The following is a 19,378-nucleotide window of genomic DNA, read 5'->3' on the forward strand; positions in this document are numbered from 1 at the left end:
GGACTGGAGACTTGACATTTCAAACGCTTGTCGATGACGTAATCCAGCAAACATGCAATTCGTTTTCGAAAAGCTGACCTACAAACTCGAGGTGTTTTTAGCGAGAAACGTAGGCTTCCCGTCCGTTTTTACTTCCCAGTCTGGATTGAAACTGTTTTTCCCCTTCTCGAGTGATTTCCTAAGGTTTTAGGCGAGTTTCGTGCTAGGTTTGAAATCTTGCAGCTTAGGGAGATGAAGAGGCATGCACAAGACAATGTTTTTCGACATTCTGAGCGAGAGTGAAATCAACAAAATGCCGATTTTTCGCCCTGAGTCGCGGGAATGCCTGAAAACACGAATGCAACAGCAAAAATGCGGCAGATCGATTTTGTTTTCACTCTTCATCATCGATGCATCGTGCATCAGCATGCAGTCATCTGGTGCATGCTTATGTTCACCTAAAATAATTTGTCCAAATTGTTGTTTCTTCGTGTCTTCGGGATAGCTTTTGCGTTTGTGCGGGTGGTCTGCAGGAGCCTGTAGCTTCTTGTACGTTGGTAGGGCATAAGCTCTTGTCTCGTCAGCCGCTTCCCAGGTGTTCACGTATATTTCCAGCTCTGTCAGATAGGAAGAGTACAGCAGAACGAAAATGGAGGGTGGCAAGTCGTCCGAGGTGGACGAGCATGAGCAGGCAGCCACTGCCTATGTGGAGAGGTATTTGGGCGTAGTTGAGAACTTCCCGAATGAGCTGCAACGAGTGATCACGCAGGTACGTGAGCTGGACACGCGAACATGCATGGAGCTGAAGGAATATCAAACGAGACACTCGACGTTCGTCAGGGATCTGACGTCTGGCGACACCAGTGCTCGTGCTCGTTCTCACATCGCTCTCCGGCGATCTCTGCTGAGAGAACGTGAGCTGGGAGACGAGAAGCTGCAGTTGGCCAACCAGCTTGTGGACATGGTAGAGGGAGCGACGCGGGTGCTGGATGAGGATTTCCAACATCTAGAGGCTGTGCAAACGGATCCAGACTATAGTATGGCGAATGGTGGCAGCTATGCACGGCATGACTATCATCAAGCCGACCACGCGGCGCATGGCGGACCCAGTGGAGTGGGAACGTCTGCAGCCAGCACCAGTAACAGTCTCACTCACCAGCAGGCGTACCCTGCCAATGCGCACCACCAGCACCAAGCTGGCTCGACCGCAACAGCCGGCTCCTCGTCACACCATCACTATCAGCAGGCCAGAAGCGACGAGCGCGGAACACACCAGGCTTCGGGACCCAATCCGAAACGTCGAAAGTCCAAGTCGAAGCAGCAGTCGGAGCAGCGCGACCCGACAGACGACGCGATGATGACATCGTCCGCCCACGCTCACAAAGAGAGCAGCAGTTCTGGCGGGCCGGGGACTGCAACGACAGCGGCATCCGGCGGTGGCGCTGCTGCTGCTGCTGCTTCTGCCACCTCTGCTGCCGCTAGCGCCGTCACCACCACTGGGCACAGTACGGGGGCCAGCGTGGGCCGGCCGGTCAAGCAGGGCAACCGCAAACCGCGCGTCAAGGACAAGATGGCCAAGCGAACGGAGAGCGGCGAGCGCGGTGGCGGTTCGAGCTCGCAGAAGAACTCCTCGTCGTCGGGCAGCGGTGTGGCCGTAAAGCCGCTGGCCACCGTTATTCCATCGGACACGGTGATCGACCCCAACGAGCCGACCTACTGCGTGTGCCATCAAGTGTCGTACGGAGAGATGATCGGTTGCGACAACACGTCGTGCGAGATCGAGTGGTTCCACTTCGCCTGTGTCAGTCTGGTCTCCAAGCCGAAGGGCAAGTGGTATTGTCCGAACTGCCGGCGCGATCACCATCGCGCCGACCAGGCCAAGCTATCGACCGCGTCGGAAAAGTCCAGCCGTGGACGGTGACATAATCATCGTGCGCGCAGGCGTCTAACGTTTATTGATCCAGCAGTGGTGGTAGGTGTGAGAGTCGTGATAGTGTGGTGTTGTCACAGATGTTCCCAGGAACTCCGGTGACAATGCGAGAGTGTTCTATCACTTGTTGCTTTGGCAGCTCTGTCTGCGGACGAATGATGGCGGTGTTGAGAACGATCTGTGGAGTATGGCATTATAGAACCTTGCGTATGCTGCTCCCATAGGCTATGTTTATAGAATTGGCTGTTGTATCTGCTCTCTCTCTCTCTCTCTCTCTCTCTCTCTCTCTCTCTCTCTCGCTCTCTCTCGCTCTCTCTCGCTCTCTCTCTCTCTCTCTCTCTCTCTCTCTCTCTCTCTCTCTCTCTCTCTTTCCCTCTCTTTAGTTCTCGCTCTCTTTCCCTCTCTTTCTCGCTCTCTCTCTCTCTCTCTCTCTCTCTCTCTCTCTCTCTCTCTCTCTCTCTCTCTCTCTCTCTCTCTCTTCTTCTTCTTCTTCTTCTCTCACTCTTTCTCTCTGGTGCTCTGCGTACCATGTTCTTTCCTTTCTGCTACTGCTGGTGTGATATGACTAACACTTACTCTGCAGCTGTTGATTGCTTTTACCCGCAAGTGGTTACCTGGTGGCGTGCGAACACATGTGTGTGCTCCTCGCTCGCAAGCCTTCTTTTTTTTGTTGGCGGCTTGTCAGCCATCTGTTCTTCGGATTGTACATATGACATTCTCGTTCATGTGTGCGTGTACGTATATAAGTGTGTGTAGATACCTGGCGATGATGCACTGCACGAGCAGTGTACTTGCGCTCTGCGGCCTTTCTCTAACCGCTTCCGTCTGGCGCGCGCTATGACTTTGTGACCACGCGCTGCAGGATATGTGAACACAGCGTGTGTTTGTGTGCGTGCGTGCGTGTGTGATCACGTGTCACCAAGGCCTGCACATACCCGGTTCACGAAATGTCAGGAATGTCATCGTCATGACTACCATTATGCTGCATGTATTAACAGAGTGTAATTGGCTGCTGCTGCTGCTCTCCCTCTCTCACTCTCTCTCTCTCTCTCTCTCTCTCTCTCTCTCTCTCTCTCTCTCTCTGGCGGCGCGTGCGCTTCTCGCAATAGTCCTGCGCCGCTCGGCACTGTTCACACTTAGTTTATAATTCCTCCACTACCTCTCTCACCCATTCCCTCTAGCTTACTCCTCCACTACCTCTCTCACCCATTCCCTCTAGCTTACTCTCTGTCTCTATCTGCCCTAGGGACTGACGTACACATACATGTACATGGAGATTTCTGGCTCCTTTCTAGTACCTTGTAGTATAGCCGCGTGGTGTCTCAGCTCTGCAAGCTGCTTAGTGTCTTTTGTCTTTTTCTGTTTGAAATTTTTTAAGTTGCCGATGATGGAGTTTGTGTTGAGTTGCCCGTAGTGTAGTGTGTGCATGTGATCTGCTGCCTGTGTGTGTGTGTGTACACGTGTGTGAGTTTGTACGTGTGTGTGTGTGGGTGTATGTATACGTGTGTGTGTGTGTGTGTGTGTGCGCGCGCATATGTGTGGGTACGTGTGTGTGGGGGGGGGGGGGGGGGGTGTCTGTGTACGTGTGTGTGTGCGCGCGCATGTGTGTGTGTATGTGGGTGTAGTAGTGGTGGTGGTGGGGTTGCCGAACTTCGCCAAGATACCGTTACATGATCTCTGACCTGCTGCTTTGCCGCCCTTTACAGAGCAGCTCGATCTCTGGGTCAGTGTGTGAGTATGAGTGTGTATGTATCGCTTCCACGATGGACGGGTCTGAAGTTTGAGGTGTCTGTGTTTATGTGTGGTGTGTGTGTGTGTGTGTTTATGTGTGGTGTGTGTGTGTGTTTATGTGTGTGGTGTGTGTGTGTGTGTTAATGTGTGTGGTGTGTGTAGTGTGCTACTATAGTCTGGTTGTTTTTGTACTGGTATCCGTAAGTTTGCTTGCTCACAGTCTACGCAAAGATGTTTTCCGATGCGATGGATTATGATCAATCTGTTGTGTTCGTACTTTTGAATGTTGTTGTTTGTGCATGTGAAGAACTTCAATACAACATTCACAAGTACGAATGCGACAAATTGATCATCGTGGAACACATCTTTGCCTAGACGGTGAGCAAGCAAACTTACATACCATACCCTAAGGCCTTGGTGGATAATCGGCAAAATTTGATGGTTTTTCTGGTATGTGCCATCAAGAGTACAAAGGTTTTCATGTACTCTTGGTGCCATGCATACCGCCGCATGTACCCGTATGTGGATATGGAATTTTTAACGAGAATTCGAGGAGTTGCCCGCCATAAGTTCTGTATGCCTCTGCCTATTTCAATTCTTTTCGAGCAGAATCTGCGAATGTTTTAGCCTTATCCCCCAAGGCCTTCTACCGGTAGTATCACCATGTCGACATACGACTCATACTGCCAATTGCCAGGTACTACAAGTAGTGTAAGTATGGGATTGCCCAGGGATTGCCCTATCAAAATTTAATAATAAAAACGAATACATTTTTCCCGAGTTTTTTTCATGTGCATCTATTTTTCGCGGGCTTTCTCCTTGTTCAGGGGCCGCGGGGAAATCCCACACTTTCCCTTTCTCATGGTTCCACGTGCGTTTGAAAGTGAAAGCGAACAAGTACAGTCCCGCTCTAGATCTAGTAATAGTATGGCTATGAAGTATGATCGATTGTGAAGTCGTAGATCTACTCCACTGACACAGTCTTCGGAAAACTTGTCCAGACTTGTCCAGGTCACCACGAGGCAGGAGCGGGAATGTGTTTGGATAAAACCAGCATGCCAATCGATCGAGAGCATTTCAGAGTGCCAGACTATCCCATTGCTGTTGTGCAGGGCATCACGTAGCTTTCCGTGAAGTCTTTTTTTGACTTTCTTTCCTTGCATTGAAAATAAACAAGAACCGAACATGCCCACGTACAAGCTCACTTATTTCGATGCCACGGGAAGGGCAGAGCTGAGCCGGCGGATGTTCAAACTGGCGGGAGTGGAGTTCGAGGACGTTCGTGTAAGCAAAGATGAATGGCCCAAGCTGAAGGCGGTCATGCCGCTCAAGGTGATGCCGGTCATGGAGGTCGATGGGCAGCTGATTGTGCAGAGTGGATGCATTGAACGCTATGTTGCTGAAAAGGTGAGCGCAGGCAGTGAAACCTGTCCAAGAGGACACATGGAAATTTGCTAAAAAATTCGGCAATCCCATACTTGCCAACCCAGCCAAAGCAAATCCCTTAGGGCCTGGTCAGACTGCGGCAAAATCGAAATAATCCTGGGATTATAATCCGAATCTCCATAGTAACTTGCCGCCAGAGCGGCAAAAGCGAGAGTTGACGCTCCAAAAAAAAAGCAAGAACGGGCCACGCTTTTCCGCTCCAAACAGGATTTGACGCTGATACGCCATTGACGCTGATAATCACTGATTTTTCATCTCGATATCGAGGAGCTAATTGGCCACGGACAACAACAAAACTCATAAGGATGGTTGCAAGGATTGCACTGAAGGTGTTGGCGATCCCAAGGTGAAGGAATTTGACGTCGTTCGTGGAGATTACCACTTGACGCTCGAAATGAAGTTTGAATTTTCATTCTCCCCACATGTGTAGTGTGATCGCGATTCAAATTCTGGACGCTGTTCTTTTTTCGTCAGGCAACCAAAAGTTGCCGCAGTCTGACCAGGCCCTTAGTCACAAACCCAGTTTCTCTCATTTCCCTTATTTTCCTGGTTTTCGCCAAATTTGGCCATTTTCTCTTTTTTTTTTGGGGGGGGCAATTTTTGATTATTTTTGCGTATTTTTCCGCAACTTTTTGGATATTTTTTCTTTCCTTATATTCATTCGCAATATATTGGGGGACCAAAACCTGAGTTTCTTTATTGTCAGATCGCCCCTATGTTGTGTGATTCTGCGAAATGCAGGGCCGCATGTGCCCTTCAACGGTCACACCACAAAACAACCTTTTTTATGAACACTCATGGTTCAGTGCCAATACCGGTAGTTTTCAATCAACGTCAATCAAAAGGCCCCGGTATGCCGGTAGTGACCGCAGTTTCCCGGTATAATACCGGGAAAACCGGTATGGTTGGCAAGTATGCAATCCCTGTGCACACGTCAGGCAGTTCAATATTCTTATTCTTGGGAGAGCTTGATTAGACTGAATTTATCTGACATTGCACAAGGGGTAAATTCTTGTTCTTGTTGTGAACTGAGAAAGAAGACAACTAATGCGCAAGGCGCTTGCGCAGAGACAAAAAGGAGCAGGAAAAAACATGGAGGACGTAGCTTAGAGGTGAGTGTGTACGTCTGGAATAATCTATGCGTACGGAAGTACGGCATAGCATAAATCTGATGACAAGAAAACATCATCAGTCAGCAGAAACAATAGACTCGCAGCCCAGCTTCGGTGTGGGAACGCGGAAACAAACTGGGAATGAGAACACAAAAACTATGACGTGTACATTGGCTAGTACGCGTACTCTGAAGACTAAGAAACTACACTGCAAATAATCTCATGACGTTGAGCATCATGTCAACGTCGTGACAATCCCAGCTTCAATTGCAATTTCCAGATGAGGACGCCTGTGTGTACCAATATGTGTGTGTGTGTGTGTGTGTGTGTGTGTGTGTGTGTGTGTGTGTGTGTGTGTGTGTGTGTGTGTGTACAATGTGTGCATATTGATGTGTGTGTGTATGTCTGTTCGTCTCCACAGACGGGCCTCAACGGAGGCGAGTCGCCGGCTGCCCGTCTCCAGGTCGACATCATACACACAACGGCCATGGAGTACATTCTTCTGCCCATGCCCATGTTTGGAGAGAAGGACGAGGCCAAGAAGGCAGAACTACGCCGCGAGTTCCTGGAAGACAAGCTCCCTGTGTGCATGGACTTTCTCACCAAGGAGCTGGAGCAGGCCAAGCAGGACTTTGGCAGTGACGAGTTCTTCGTCGGCAAGGTTACCATGGCCGACATTGCAGTGAGCCTGCTCCTGGAGGTGCTGGTCTGGGCGAAGCTGGCGGATGACGTCATGCCCAAGTACCCGCTGATTCAGGCGCTTGTGGACCGTGTCAACGCGTTGCCGCCGATCGCCAAGCACCTGGCCAATACCAGCCAGAAGTAGGCGTGTGACCGTGTGCGACAGTGCCGGGGACGGTGCGTAAGTGTTTGTTTCTTGTTTTTTTTTTGCTATGAGTATGAGGAAAGCAGTGTGTCGGTACCCATTGCATTTCCAGGTGTGTGTGTGCTCCACTTCGTGACGAGACAGATACATGCTGTGCTAGGTGCGTTGTGAGTGTTTTGGACAATGTGTATATTACTCCTGGCGTGCGATGCTTGAGATACCCGTACAGGTCATGCGAGTGCATGTACCAACGTTTGCAACATGTCGAAACTGCAGCTCGTCATCAGCAAAATCCGCACGTTGTGAATTTGTTGTTTTCGTGCGGGCCAATTTTTTAGTTGCCGCAGTGTCTTTCTCTCTTTCCCAAATTTCGAACTGGCGCAATCGACAGTACATGTACAGCACACTTACTACTCTTCCCAATTAGCCTTATCGTTATACCCAACCTATTGTATGTACCGGTAAGCGATTCACCCCGAACGTGTCACTACCGGTATTAATGATAGTCACATCCAGTAGTGCCCGCCTAAAGTATGTGGTGTGGTGGTTTGGAACTTTGGAACTCTGCTGGAATTTTAACACCTGAGCAGCTTTCGTACTTCTCAACCCATTTTAGTTTCTTATTTTTCAGATCGGTTCTCAGTCTTTGATTTCTCGTGTTCATTCGTTTCACCCCACGTGATGACCTAGTGTTTGAGGCGATACCGGTGTTGTGTGTGTGAGGGGGAGGAGAGAGATTTATGATATACTCCAATTTTAAGTGCTCAAAATCAAAGTTTTAGGTACGAGGGCAAAAGGCCAGGTTAGGTGAACAGAAATAATAGGTACAGAGAAGCAGTTCCCTACTGGATTGTACAAGTATGTTTGTTTGGTTATTGAAATTTTAGGTATGAAACAGATGCATCGAAAGTACCGAAAATAAAAAGGACACCGAATATAATAATTATAATATCAGATTGTGATATCGGCCGTATTTACTTGTAGCAAGGTTGAAATTCCTTCGTGGAGTATGAAACCATGCCATGGAAGGTTGTAGAGCATTCATATAGTGATACACATACATGAATGCCGACCACAGTGCTAGCACTTCCAACCCGGCATCCGATTCCGGTCGGGAACCAGTCAGTTCGGCCTACAAAATATAATCCCCGTAGTCAGCATAATTATATTATGTGAATGCACCATGAGTCGAGGCTCAAACGAACAGTGAATATTAAATTTTGTAATTGTAGACTTCACGGTACAGTCAAACTTGCGAATAATAGCCCTCGATCATGCAATGGTCCTCATAAAAGTGTTATTCGCAAGGCTGTCCCTGCGGGAATTTGCGGAAAAAATCCTCGAAAACTTGCGCAAGAAAGTGCGGCAGAAAACAACAAAAAATGCGGCGAAAAGTGCGGAACTTGCCAGGAACTCGCGGAATTATTGGCAGAAAATTGCGGATTTGGGCCAAATCACGAAATTTGTTGTATCCTTAGAATCGCTATTTGCGTACTGTGGAAATAACCTATGAGCAGAATCATGGAAAGCACTGTATACTGCGTGAAAAGTGCAGAAAAATGTCAAAAGAAGTGCAGAAAACAACAAAAAACGCGGGAAATCGCGGATTTTTCAGAAAATCGCGGGTTTGGGCCAAAATCGCGCGTCCGTGGAATCGCGATTTCCTGGAGGGACAGGCAAGGTGTCGGTATTTAATATCCTACTGTACAGGTCGTCCCCCGTTAATACGAGTCCGGTTAGTACATAAACCCCGTTAGTACATAAGAAATCTCAAGTCCCGGACGAAACGTGGTCACTTCCATACAAATTTTGTCGGTTAGTACATAATTCGTTAGTACATAAACCCCGTTAGTACATAACATTTCTCCGTAACCGCATGCCACCTACCTCAATAGTACATAATTTGTTGTTCTTTTGGCCTTCCAGTGGAGGCACATCGTGTTCTAGTTTCTACTTGTGGACGCAATTAGCTCAGAAATCAGAGCGCACATCAAAAACCGACAAAGCTCTGTTGTTTTTTCGAGTGACTACAGGCGCCGCTGGGCATGTATCATGTTGTCAACTGTAGAATCTTCGCTGACTGTGACCGTTATAACAAAATTTTTATGTTATATCGAGGGAATCAAGAATATCTCGCTCCCTAGTCATGGCAGCAAGAAATACTCAGAAAAATTGAAAAAAGTGAAAAATTCTGGTATACAAGCAAGTTATGTACACTGTCGTTTAGTACATAAACCCCGTTAATACATAACATTTGTCAAGTCCCAGAGATTATGTATTAACGAGGGACGACCTGTATTATGATCGAGGTTGAGACTGTACTGATGCAGGAAACAATGATAAATCACTACAAGGTCCGAAGATTGTTTTACTATACACTTTAATAGTATACCCGAGCCGTCCTTATTCACCAGGTAACTGGTTTACTGCACAGAGAAAGGAAACTAAAAATGTTTTAGCTGTATAAATGAACTCACAGTTTCACACGTACACTCATCCATGTGCCTGGTGTGCCTCACTAGCACTGGTTATCTGGTCACCAACGTTTATAATACAGGCACATTGGTACATGATCTACCATGGCAAGAGCACATGAAACTCAGGCTTCACGTGCTCTTGCTACCGGGCATCCTTTGAGTGAGTTTTAGAGGAATTAATACTCTTCTTATCACTTTTCGTGGAAATAGTGATGTTATTATTATGCATTGCTGCTGATCGTGATATGTACAGGCAGCTTGTTTATCAGTGTAGTTAATTTTTTCTTTTTTTCTGTTCTTTTTCAAGATGGGTGCTGCTGCCTTATGACACACATGGCGCCCCTACGACCAGAATGGTTATGGGTTAACTTATACATACTGTTAAATGCATACATACATATGCCATGTGTGTGACCTTTCCCCATCAAAATGCATACGATTGGGAGTTACGGACAGGTCCCGGACCGCCCGGAATGAGTGCATTATGTACACTTATACCTCGCTTATCCGGACACCAAAGTTATAGGCACTCGTCTACCAGGTACCCTTGGTTTTGGGTCAGTGTGGCGGTGGAAATATTCCCACTCTTTCCTTACTTTTAGTGGCAATAGTGATATCAGTCACATCACATGCCATATCTCTAGCCTTTCCCCATCGAAATGTACATGTATCAAATTCCGAGTTACGGACATTCCAAAATTATTACGGGCAGTGACCGGTCCTGGACTGCCCGGATATACGAGATAGGAGTGTACGCGTACATGCCTAAGCCGCGGATCATCCTCTCTCTTTCTCTTTCTCTTTCTCTCTCTCTCTCTCTCTCTCACTCTCTCACTCTCTCTCTCTCTCTCTCTCTCTCTCTCTCTCTCTCAAGCTGCCGTAACAACTCCGAGTGTCCCCTGTGGATTACGTGGTTACACTGCCCCGCATTTGTCGCATACTCAAAACAGCATAGAAAAGTGTGGTTTAAAGTCATGTAGTACATTGGCCATTATACATGTATGAATATCTACATGATAGAATGTACAGCATTGCCAGTATTACAAGAAGGGAGTAGTAAAATACCTACTCCCTAGTAACAAGCTAGCGTCATCAACTTCAGCTTCCTCAAATTAAATGAAGTTTAGAAAATTTATTTATACAAGTACTTCATCTAACACTACCAGTTTGACAAATGTGATTGAACTTAGAAATAGACAAAGTGGGGCAGGTGGTCATCGGGAGTGGGGAGGGGATGACATTCCATCTTTGTAGAAAGAGAGAGAGAGAGAGAGAGGGGGGGGGGAGGGAGAGGCGGGGGGGGGGGGGGGGGGGAGGGAGAGAGAGAGAGAGAAAAAAGGTTCTAGACATTGGGAGCTACTAGCAGGCTGATCCTGTCCGGGTTCAGCAATACTATGAGATGGGTAGAAGTTTGCTGGCTGCATAATAATAATAATAGTAATAATATGAACAGCTCGCATATTACTCAGAGTTGAGCTCTACGAATCTGTGAGTGAAAAGGTTCTATTCATATCTGTTTTTGGCTAAGACAAAGCCTTCAGGCACAGTGATGCTGGCTGCATAACTTAGCCATAAGGTCCTGCAAAGTGTACAGTATCCTGTGATAAGGAGAAGTGCCGGATACACTCCTAACTGCGGACTGCGTGACGGAAACGCTGCGTGGGTCACCGCGATGCAATGGCCGACACTAGGATGATTCTGCCGCCGTGGTGCTGGGTGGATCGGTGACGGTCTGGCTGTGCTCCGGCTCGGCTTCAGCCTCGGGCTCGCCTTCCGGCACACTCTCCGGTTCACCGTGCGGTGTCTGCAGGACGGCGGCACTGCTTACTCTAACCTGCTCTCCGTCACCGCCGCTCCGCACGGCCGTCGTGATGCAGCTGGCACTCGGCGTGGCACCATTCTCCCCCGCCGTCGCCCCGTGGCTCTGTTCACATCTGCTGCGGCATGCCGTGGGCATGCAGGCCCGGTCCTCGCGCCACGACTGCAGCACGAACCGTGCCAGCCACGTGGAGCTGATCGCCGCTGCCGCTACATCCTCCACTATCAGCGGCATGCCGAGACCTGACAGCGTTGCTATGGTATTCAGCACGAACGTCTCCTCCGTCGGTGACAGCTCCAGCATGTCGTTGTGCAGGAACATGTAGAGCAGCAGTCGCGTCAGCGGCATCCCAGACTTGCCGTTGCGGTGCGTGGGAAACGTCTGGGCCAGAGGGCCGGTCACGTGCCAGAACAGCCCTTTGCCGTTGTTTCCGCACGAAAGGATGGAGTCCCATCGCGACGGCAGATCGTCGGAGCGCAGAAGGCTGAACACTGTCGGAGCTTTTCCGATCTTGCGCCGACGCCGCCTGACGACCTTCGACGTCGGAGCCAAGTGCCACCTGGAAGTGGACTCGAAGCGATTGAGCAGCTCCGTGAGTGTTGTCACCACCTCGATCACCTTTCTGTCGCGAAGGCAGGCGTTATCGGAAATGGCTTCGTCGCTCTCGTTGTAATGGGTCCTGGCCAGGCGAATGTTGGTTCGACCACGAAAGGGTTTGTGCTTCAGTGGCAGTTCGTCTTTGGGAGTGCGAAACGGAGCCTGATCCAGTAACCGTACAGCGTCATCAGTCGTCACCAGCGTTCCCCCTACCTTGAGTAATCGCTTGGCAAACCGAGCGACGAGCACAGTTTTCTTGCCCGCTACATCCTCGTTCAGTAGGTGCGTTCCAGCGTTCACGAAGGCCACTCGACACTGCTCCTTGTGCAGCGCATTCCTCACATCCTCCTCGCTGCTCGAGCGATCCAGCAGCGTGTAATTTACTCCAATCATTCGCAGCAGCATTCCGATATTGTCAGAATCGCCAGAGAGCACGGTGACCTTCGCACTCTGCAGCGCGCACTTCTCCTCGTCCGTCAGCAAGCCGACGGCGTAGCGCGCGCCCAAGAAGAACGTCGTACCGCGGTGGGTGTCCTGCGCGTCCGCGACACTCATTCCCGCGCCCGCTGCCGCCGCGCCGCGCCCCCTGGCCGAGGCTGAACCATGGTTTCCGCTGCGAGAGGCTTCGGAGATGCCCAGCGTGACATCACTACTAGTATGCTCCGAGATGTCCATCACTTGGCTAAAGCTTGCACGACACACGGGAAGATTCGCACTGATCACTGTGAGGGATAGAGCGACCACGAACCTCGCCAGCGTGTCTGAACGTTGCACCATCGCGACCGTTGAGAAAGACAGTAGTTAGTAGATTGCCAGCGCGCGATTTTAATCCTGGGTACTTGAGCAATTAGGCGATGGGTCGTTACACGGTAGATGTAAACAGCAACGAGAACAGCTATGGAACTAAACTTCGAACTCCTTCCACCAGGGGACTCTCCCCAGTCTTCGCTGCTCCCGACTCTTTCCACCAGATTGGTATAACTTTGAAGACACTATAAGGAGCCTTGGAGCTAGTTTTCGCCGATCTTCAAGAACTGTGCACCACGAGGTCTGACTTACTTAGCGCAAGCCACAATGTATTCTCTATTGGAAAGGGGGAAGGGACACAAGTTTCTTGTTCGAATGAGACAAATAAAGACGCTATAATTCGCGGAAAGATGGCACAAGCAGTTGTGTTCGTGACTTCCCTAATTGACATACCCCAGAGGCTGATACTAGTTCTTCCCAAGGGTCAGCTGAGACTGGCTGCGCGTTTGCGTTAGATCTGCTTCTTATATTCGACATTTTCTGGCTGGCCAACTTGGGCCTCTCTCGTATCGGTCCCTTCTTGCCTCTACTGATCTCGTCGAGAGGCGAGCAGCTGCGAAGTCACGACATGTTTGTGGTGCACTGGCTGTGTAGCCGTTCGTCAGTGTGCGGTCATGCATGTTGGGGCAATTACATTTCGAAACACACTCGAGGCCGGAGTGTAAGATGGTACAGGGTGGTGAAGGTGGTGGTGAGTTTGTGCGTGGCTGAGCTGAGGTCTCAGCGGGCAGTATTCGAGTGCGTCAATCAACACGGAGTGGTTGGTGTTGTCACCAACATTGCTCTGTTGATGGTCTACCAGCAATACTCGGTTTATTGGTACAGTGGATCTGGATACAACGATTATGTACATGTACTAGCTGAGCTAGGCCATAGGGGGAACGTGCTGCTACAGTGTATGCAGTGTGCTAGCAGTAGTAGTAGCCACGTTGGTGGTGTGTGTGTGTGTCAGCAACTAGGTGGATGGCAGAGCACGGTCGAATTACACTATGCCTTTGGCTATGGTCTGGGTGATACGACTTGGAATCCTCGATGCGTATGAGCAGAGATGTCCCTGCTGTACCTCTGGTGAAGGTTGCCCACCCACTGCCATTCTTCTGTGCCACTTGCAGTTCTGCATATCTCGAATATGTGACCAGGCACCAGGCTGCAGGACAGACCCCTGGTGTGTGCATGTGTGCGTGTGGGATACTGAATACAATAAACAACAATCAGCATTACTGTCATTACTGTCATTATCACCGATACGTAACAGTGACTTGCTTCATACCAGGTGCCTATTGTACGCTCTGGCATGGCCACTACGCATGCACTAGGTGATCTTTTCTGATTGATTGCTTGACCCAGTGGAGTGGACTCGGAGAGTGCCTATTCAGACGCAGAGGGCTTATCCGAGTGACACAATGTGCCAACAACACCAACTGATGGTGGCAGTTATGCTGCTGTGAACCTGAGCACTTACCCGGATGATTGAGCCCGTAGTTGACACTCGGTCTTCCAAGAGAGCACATCCATAGGCACATTATCTCAACCCTTCACTCTCTACGAAGAGTTTCCTCGGAGAAAAGTAGACTTCTTGGGCCAGCGCCCATCGATATTGCTTTCCTCGTGTACGCGTATGCCCAGCGATCCCACGAACTCGACGTTGCCTGTAAAGTCATAGCATTCCTTCCCATTCGCTCCCCTTGTTCATGTCGTATGTTACTGGGCAATACCGTTCCTTCGATGTGTGCAGTGAAACTTGTACTGGCTTGGCAGCCAACACGTTCCATTCGCTCACTCGCTGACTACCTCTTTTAAGTCCAGCTCTCTCGAGCATAGCGGAGATTGGTAGATCATCCAGTAATCAAGGATACCAAAGTTAACTCTCTGTCTTCCTCCCTAGAATGCAGGATAATGTTGAGATGGGTTTCATCCAGGAATCGGGAATGCAAAAGATATTTCTCCGGCTTCCTCGCTTGGGCACAGGATATGTCTGTTGAGACGGATGTGATGCAGGCCGAATCGAGAATTCCAAATGTGCGTTTCAATCTCCCTCTGTTAATAATCTTTATTAAAGGATCTCCCAGAGGCGATGGCCTGTCGAGGGGATCTCCTAATGCAAATCATGCAATAGAAATAAACAGTGAGGAAAACTACACGTGTTACAGTATATGCTACATAATGAGCAATAAACACAGGGCTGGGTTGTTCAAAGCTCTCTTGGGTGCAGGATACGTGTATGCTGAAAGTCTCTGGAAACGGATTCATTACACTTTACCACCTCTCACGGTTAGGCGCTGCAGTAACGTTCACCACAAACAAAGTGAAAATCAGACATTTCAAGTGGTGGCCTGCTACTTGCGAGACGCCCTGCTATTCAAGCTCGTTGAGTTTCTGAATACAATCGTATCGCCGGTGGTAAAACGGACGTGCGAACTTTACAATTCAACCAAAGGTCGGCGTTGTTGGCTTGCCTCACGAGCACAGGTTCCTTCTTGGAGCCGCTACTCTTGCCATTGGTGGAGGACACAACGTCCTTTGCAGAACAGTTTTTTCTCTTTTTCCCAACTCCAATGTTCATGGTACATACACAAATAGGAGATCCCCCCGATAGGCGTCAGCCGTTGCGTAATCCTGAAATAAAGATTATTCACTAGTTTGAGGGAAAGACACATGATGATGGTTCTTTCTTTCTTTTTTTTTTGAAGGATCATATTCTGTATTAGTACTTCACGCATACCATGCCCACTTGCATATCCTGCCCACTTGCATATCCTGCCCACTTCCACTCTCTTGCTAACGACATTATGAGGCTGAGAATAAAGGGAGATCATAATCAAATCCTCGTTTCTCCTTGTTTCCATGATCACTGGCGCGAAAAGGCGTGAATATCACCCACGGCCGCGGCCCTAGCCAGCAGGTAGCTGAGGACAGCAGCTGCCGGGGATCGTATCCAACTCACCACATGCAGCGTAGAGCATATCAGCCTGAGTGTTGTTCAATGTTTTCCTTTCTGTGGTCGTGCAGAGGATCGCGTTGTCCCTGTCATGTCTAATTGTGTCGTCACTAACATTATCGTCCTGCAGACCACACTATCATACAGAAATGCATTGTTGTTGTCACCTTCAACTGACAAGATGGCTGCTCAATGATCCATAAAATACAGTACAATTCGATACAATAAATCTTGCATTTGGAATAGTACCCCCGCTGCGCAGAATGACAGTACCATCACCGTCATATTTGTCACGGATCCTTGTAATATTTACTTGTCGTGTGTGACGCCTTTTTATAAGGGAACACGTTGACGTGTCCTGGCTCCGATGCTGCGGAGATAACAGCGAGTGGTCTCGAGAGGCGAACGTCGCACTGTTGGGGGCAACATCACTCAACTCAGCTGAGAAGTCACACGAATTTCGTGTGACCACCAGATGCCACTCGCACGAATGCAGCTCAGGTTTCTCTCGATCGCATTGATCTAGCGTGGGTACTAACATACATGTACACGTACTGGATTCTGTTTTACTTGATAGCGCCACAGGTCGTCTCGACGAAACATGAATGCCACTGAATACTGTCCGGTCTCGTGCTGTTCTGCTCAGTCTAAGTAAGTGGAGAAAAGAAGGTCCCATTTCTGGAAGTCACATCAGCTGAACTAACGACTTTAAGTGCGTGTACGTGTGTGATCTCGTTCAGGAGATTTCACAACTGACCACATGCTTGGGGTGATGATCCTGGCTGCCTGGGAAAAGCTCCTCCTAACTTACCTAAGGCCAAGTCCTACCAAAGCACAACACGTCAACTAACGTGTTACTGCTCCGATCAGTGCAGACCTTTTATTGTGGCATTTTCTTGCAGTCCCAGGTCAAAGGCATGATGTTTGCATCATTTGTTTGCATCATTTCGCTCTTACTGGTCTTAGTAAGAGAAAATAGGGCCTAATAGGCTTATTTTACTCTTGGTCTTAGTCTTGGGCAATGGGAACGTCTGGCTTAGGTCTCGGTGGAAAGTTGTTCCGAACACAGCAAGTCCACAATCCTTTAGTTAAGCTCGACGAATGTGTTGGTATGCAGTCCAGTCAGAACTGCATGAACACTGTCGAGTTGATCACCTGATTAGGAGCTGCTGGTACAGTGCACACTCCTTTCCCTTGTGAAGCCATCGCCAGCCAGCCCCCACCCCCGTAGCTCTTTGAACACAGGGGATGGGAGGCTGTTTAGGTGCTGTTACTTCAGCTTGCTTGCACTGGGTGCACATCGGACCACATTACCCACTATGTTGCTCTAAGACTAGACATCTCCAGGCGACCAGTCTGACAAGGCGATCATCAAGGTCACTAATATTGCCCGGGCATAAGGAGACCACCTGTAAACTGGGACCACATTTTGGGTGAGGGGGGGGGGGGGGGAGGCATGAGTGGTCGGCCTAGGCTTAGAGTTAGACAGGTCTCACTGTAAATGTGGTTTTAATGCAAACACGTATCCGTGGGTATGCAATGTATACCGGTATGTAGATACGGAGCAAAGGCTCTACAATAACGTTACGGCGAGTGTTATTTAAACATGATAACTTTAAAATGAAGTTGGCTGCTCCTGCGTGGAAAGCACGCTTCCTGCCGAACTTGGCAATTCTTTGACTGTCTCACGACTGCCATCCGGAGCACACGAGGAGCCTATCGCACCTTCCACTGGGCAAACCTGCAAGAAAGCACCACTCCCTGCTCAACAACAACCATGACTGTACCGAGTTTCCATCGACTGATTCATGCTGAGTTCTAGCGCTGCACCCGTCACGGTGCTAACCAGTACCCTTGTGCAGGTGTGCTCCGTAAAATCCGACCCAGAGTGCACATTTGGTACAACTGACTCAACACGACTGATCACACAGCATGGGGCTGTGTTCCTAAAAATAAGCTAAATAAAATGGACCAAACAAATTGAATACAAACCTTGAAGAACACGATAATCTACAAACGCACATACTAAGTTACTTGCACGCGGCCCTTGACGCGTGACGTCCTGGAAGTGGTACGATTGGGGCTACACACACACAAGAACGAGTCCAGTGATGCAATTGGTTGCCAGTTTAGCAATTTCGGTCGGATTTCAGTGAGCTCAACTGTACTACAATCAGGATCATCATTCAATTGACACTCTGCTAGTTCTCACTACCTGTTGATTAACATTAAAGACCTGCTTGGGTGGCGCTCATACACAATGTCAGGAAAACTCAGTCACACGCTGCCAATACTCACTGTGCTAATTTGATTAGGGTGTGTCGATCTTCTGCAGGCTCTCTCTCTGTCTCTCACTCTAGCTCTCAACGCGCATCTCAACGGACTGTGACTGCTACAAGCATGCAGTGCATGAGTTACACCCGGTGTACAGCACACCACCCAGCTGCATGCTCACCTGCGCGTGTGAATACAATGAGCTCTTAAAAATTATGTACCCATTCGTAGAGAAATAGGGACACGTGGAGGGTATTGAGGTGAGGGAAACGTTGCGTCAGTGTCTGGGGCCATAGCCTAGATGGAGTAGTTCTGACATCGCTGCTCATATTCAATCCTAATAGCCGTGAATGTTGGCCTCCTGACCTGAATTTCGTTCCGCTCTGTGGCCTAGCAATATACTTATCACATTCCTCCTTTCATGCAATTGTTTCCAGTACTTGAATTGTGTTCTACTCCTTTGTGGCCTAGATGAAAGCAGTCTCTTTTGTGGCTTACACATCACCCAATCCTATAACACACACCGAACGGTCTCCTTGCTGGAAATAAACCCTGCTCTTCTCCAGACATTAACATATTTCGGACTGGCATCATCGGGTCACCGCGTGCAGTCAAGCAGTCCCAGAAAAGTCTATTGTGGTGGCTTGCTAATGCACTTTACGGTCCAAATGCAGCCTCTCCCAAGTGTTCTTCAATACAGTCGCTAGCTCACAAGTGTTATTTAGAGAGTCCTGTTGTAGATCAGCGCTCTTGCAACATCTGTCCACAGATTCAGAACAGAATACTCGCACTGTTCTCATACCTCCACGTAAGATCACACATCCAACCGCGCACAGGGACATGTCGACACTTCAAAAACGTATCAAACGTTCTCAATTGTAATTGAAGTTTCTTACAAATTAACCACAAACTGAGGTTCCCGTTAGCCAGCGGAGACCGGGACTCAACACTGTAATGTGCAGCACTGGTACACATAAAAGGCGCAGGTCGCCTGATGATTGCCTGATTGCATTGTGCAAGAAACTGGGAGTCACGCATGCGACATACTCTGCAGTCTGCAAACGTCCTTTGTGTCCGTTGTCTCAGGTACAATACAACTACTGTAGTATCTTGTATAGAAGCCTGTTTGGAATACAATCCTGATTTTCAAGATACACTGTCGGCACATAAGCCTGGTTTAGTGTTGACATACATAGAGAAACGTGGTTTGAATAGAAGCTTAGCACTGATATCCGCCTAAACGGCCATCATGAAGCGCCTGCTTTTATACGCGACATTACGGTATGTAGATGTCAGTAAGGATAAAAGCACAGGACTGGTAATCATTTGCCAGTGTGTACACGTATATGCGTGCTTGTGTGTGTGTGTGTGTGTGTGTGTGTGTGTGTGTGTGTGTGTGTGTGTGTGTGTGTGTGTGTGTGTGTGTACATGTGCGTGTACGT

At 48.8% G+C, this 19,378-nt stretch overlaps 2 protein-coding genes across 2 annotated transcripts; both read left to right on the top strand.

The window, feature by feature from the left end:
- The first annotated feature begins 402 nt into the window (after positions 1-402).
- Positions 403-3,307, top strand: LOC135810312 (inhibitor of growth protein 2-like). The gene has a single exon (XM_065323800.1). It carries the CDS (start codon positions 629-631, stop codon positions 1,898-1,900), a length of 1,272 nt encoding a protein of 423 aa, XP_065179872.1. The 5' UTR covers positions 403-628; the 3' UTR covers positions 1,901-3,307.
- Positions 3,308-4,601: 1,294 nt separating this feature from the next.
- LOC135810313 (hematopoietic prostaglandin D synthase-like) lies at positions 4,602-7,701 on the top strand. Its single transcript, XM_065323801.1, has 2 exons — positions 4,602-5,047; positions 6,620-7,701. Exons 1-2 carry the CDS (start codon positions 4,826-4,828, stop codon positions 7,022-7,024), a joined length of 627 nt encoding a protein of 208 aa, XP_065179873.1. The 5' UTR covers positions 4,602-4,825; the 3' UTR covers positions 7,025-7,701.
- The last annotated feature ends 11,677 nt before the right edge of the window (positions 7,702-19,378 follow it).

Source organism: Sycon ciliatum, chromosome 2 (assembly GCF_964019385.1).
Source record: "Sycon ciliatum chromosome 2, ocSycCili1.1, whole genome shotgun sequence".
NCBI lineage: Eukaryota > Metazoa > Porifera > Calcarea > Leucosolenida > Sycettidae > Sycon > Sycon ciliatum.